At 18.7% G+C, this 1,826-nt stretch overlaps 1 protein-coding gene across 1 annotated transcript; it reads left to right on the top strand.

Moving 5' to 3' along the window:
- Positions 1 to 375: 375 nt before the first annotated feature.
- LOAG_19106 (hypothetical protein) lies at positions 376 to 583 on the top strand (the record flags this gene model as incomplete). Its single annotated transcript, XM_020451760.1, has 1 exon — positions 376 to 583. A coding segment is annotated over one exon (208 nt), but the record flags the coding sequence as incomplete, so codon positions are not given.
- Positions 584 to 1,826: the final 1,243 nt, after the last annotated feature.

Below are 1,826 nucleotides of genomic sequence, written 5' to 3'. Positions count from 1 at the left end.
TGATAATGATAATATGATAGCAACCAGTACATACAACATCACTTAAGTATGTTTACTTTTTCGTTTTTCTTTCTTCTCCCAAAATTTCACCTGAGATATTCCGGGATGAGATTTTATGAATTGATAATGATAGTACATGATAAAAATGATAAATGTAATATTAGACAATTTTAGGATATAACTTTATTTTTGTATCATTCAAATTGAAATTATCATTTAATTACAATTATTTCACAAAATTATCAATCATTTGATTAAATTCAAATATTAAAGCATAGATGTTAAACAAATTTAATTAATTAAATTCATGTTATATTAAAATTTTACTAATTAAAATTACTATTATAAATGATAAAATTTAATAAAATATTTTAGGGTTGTAGCTGAAAATGATATATTTGAAACGGATGATTTACCATTACGTGGTGATATTTTGGTTAAATGTTTTCAACGTACGAATACCACTGAACGTTCGCTATTTTTTCGATGCCAATTTAATACTTGCACATTTGATTTATCAATTCATCATGAAAATATCTTTAAATTACGATTTTATCGCGAAGAATTAGACAATATTTTAATGGTAAATAATTAAATTGATTTAATTAATTAATTTAATTTTAATTCATCATGAAAATATCTTTAAATTACGATTTTATCGAGAAGAATTAAACAATATTTTTATTGGTAAATAATTAAATTGATTTAATTAGTTGATTAGTTTTGATTGTTTTTTTTCCATACAAAATATACAATAGAAATTTTCTTTCATACCTAATTTAATATCTAACCTTGTTTTCATTCTTTTTTTTTATTCAAGATAAACTTTTTTTTTTAAATTAAAAATTTCCTTTTTCGTTTTTTTTTTTTAAAAAATTACCGTTTTAATTTGAAATTTACAGAATAATAATGATAATTTAACATTTTGACAAAGTTATTAATTTATATTCCAAACATATGGTTGTCGGCTTTAAAATTATAAATTAAAATTTAAAAAAAGAAAATGATGGAAAATAAGCAAAGCATAATCACAGATATTTCCTAGCATACAACACTGATATTTTTCTTGCAAATTTGACGAATATCTTTTGCATCTGAACAATATCTAAAAATTTTTGAAATTCGATATTAAATTTAATAAATATTTTTTACGCTTAAATAATGATTAAAGATTTATTAAAATTAGCAGTCAATTTCATGATTTAAACATTTTGAATGCTTCTATAAATGATTTTAATCAATTACAATAATTGGATTCAATTATAAATAATAGTTTTTCAAACTTTTATTCATTGCTACATTGATGAAAATTGCCATAAAATTGTAATTGAATCAAAATAATATTTAATAAATGAAGTATTAGCCAATTTATTTTACTAATAATCTTGGCAAGCGCATAAATTAAACGGAACGGAATGTGACATTAAATATCCGTTCCGGAATGAAATTCGTTGCATAATAAATATATGTGTTAATATGATTGTTACAATAATATTACGATTGATTTTTGATTAATTCTTACAATACCAAAATTTTTTTTTTTTCGCAAATAGGATGTCACAGTTTTGTGATGAAAAAAGTTTCATTTTAATATATTTTCTTCACTGATTATCTTTTATTCATTATTTCATTAACAATTTTGATATTAATAATAATAATAGCAATAATAATAATAATAATAATAATAATAATAATAATAATAATAATAATAATAATAATAATAATAATAATAATAATAATAATAATAATTAATAATAATAATAATAATAATTAATAATAATAATAATAATAATAATAATAATAATAATAATAATAATAATAATAAT

Source organism: Loa loa (genome assembly GCF_000183805.2).
Source record: "Loa loa unplaced genomic scaffold supercont3.1628, whole genome shotgun sequence".
NCBI lineage: Eukaryota > Metazoa > Nematoda > Chromadorea > Rhabditida > Onchocercidae > Loa > Loa loa.
Note: the sequence above shows the minus strand (reverse complement) of the source record. Positions and strands in the feature narration are given on the sequence as shown.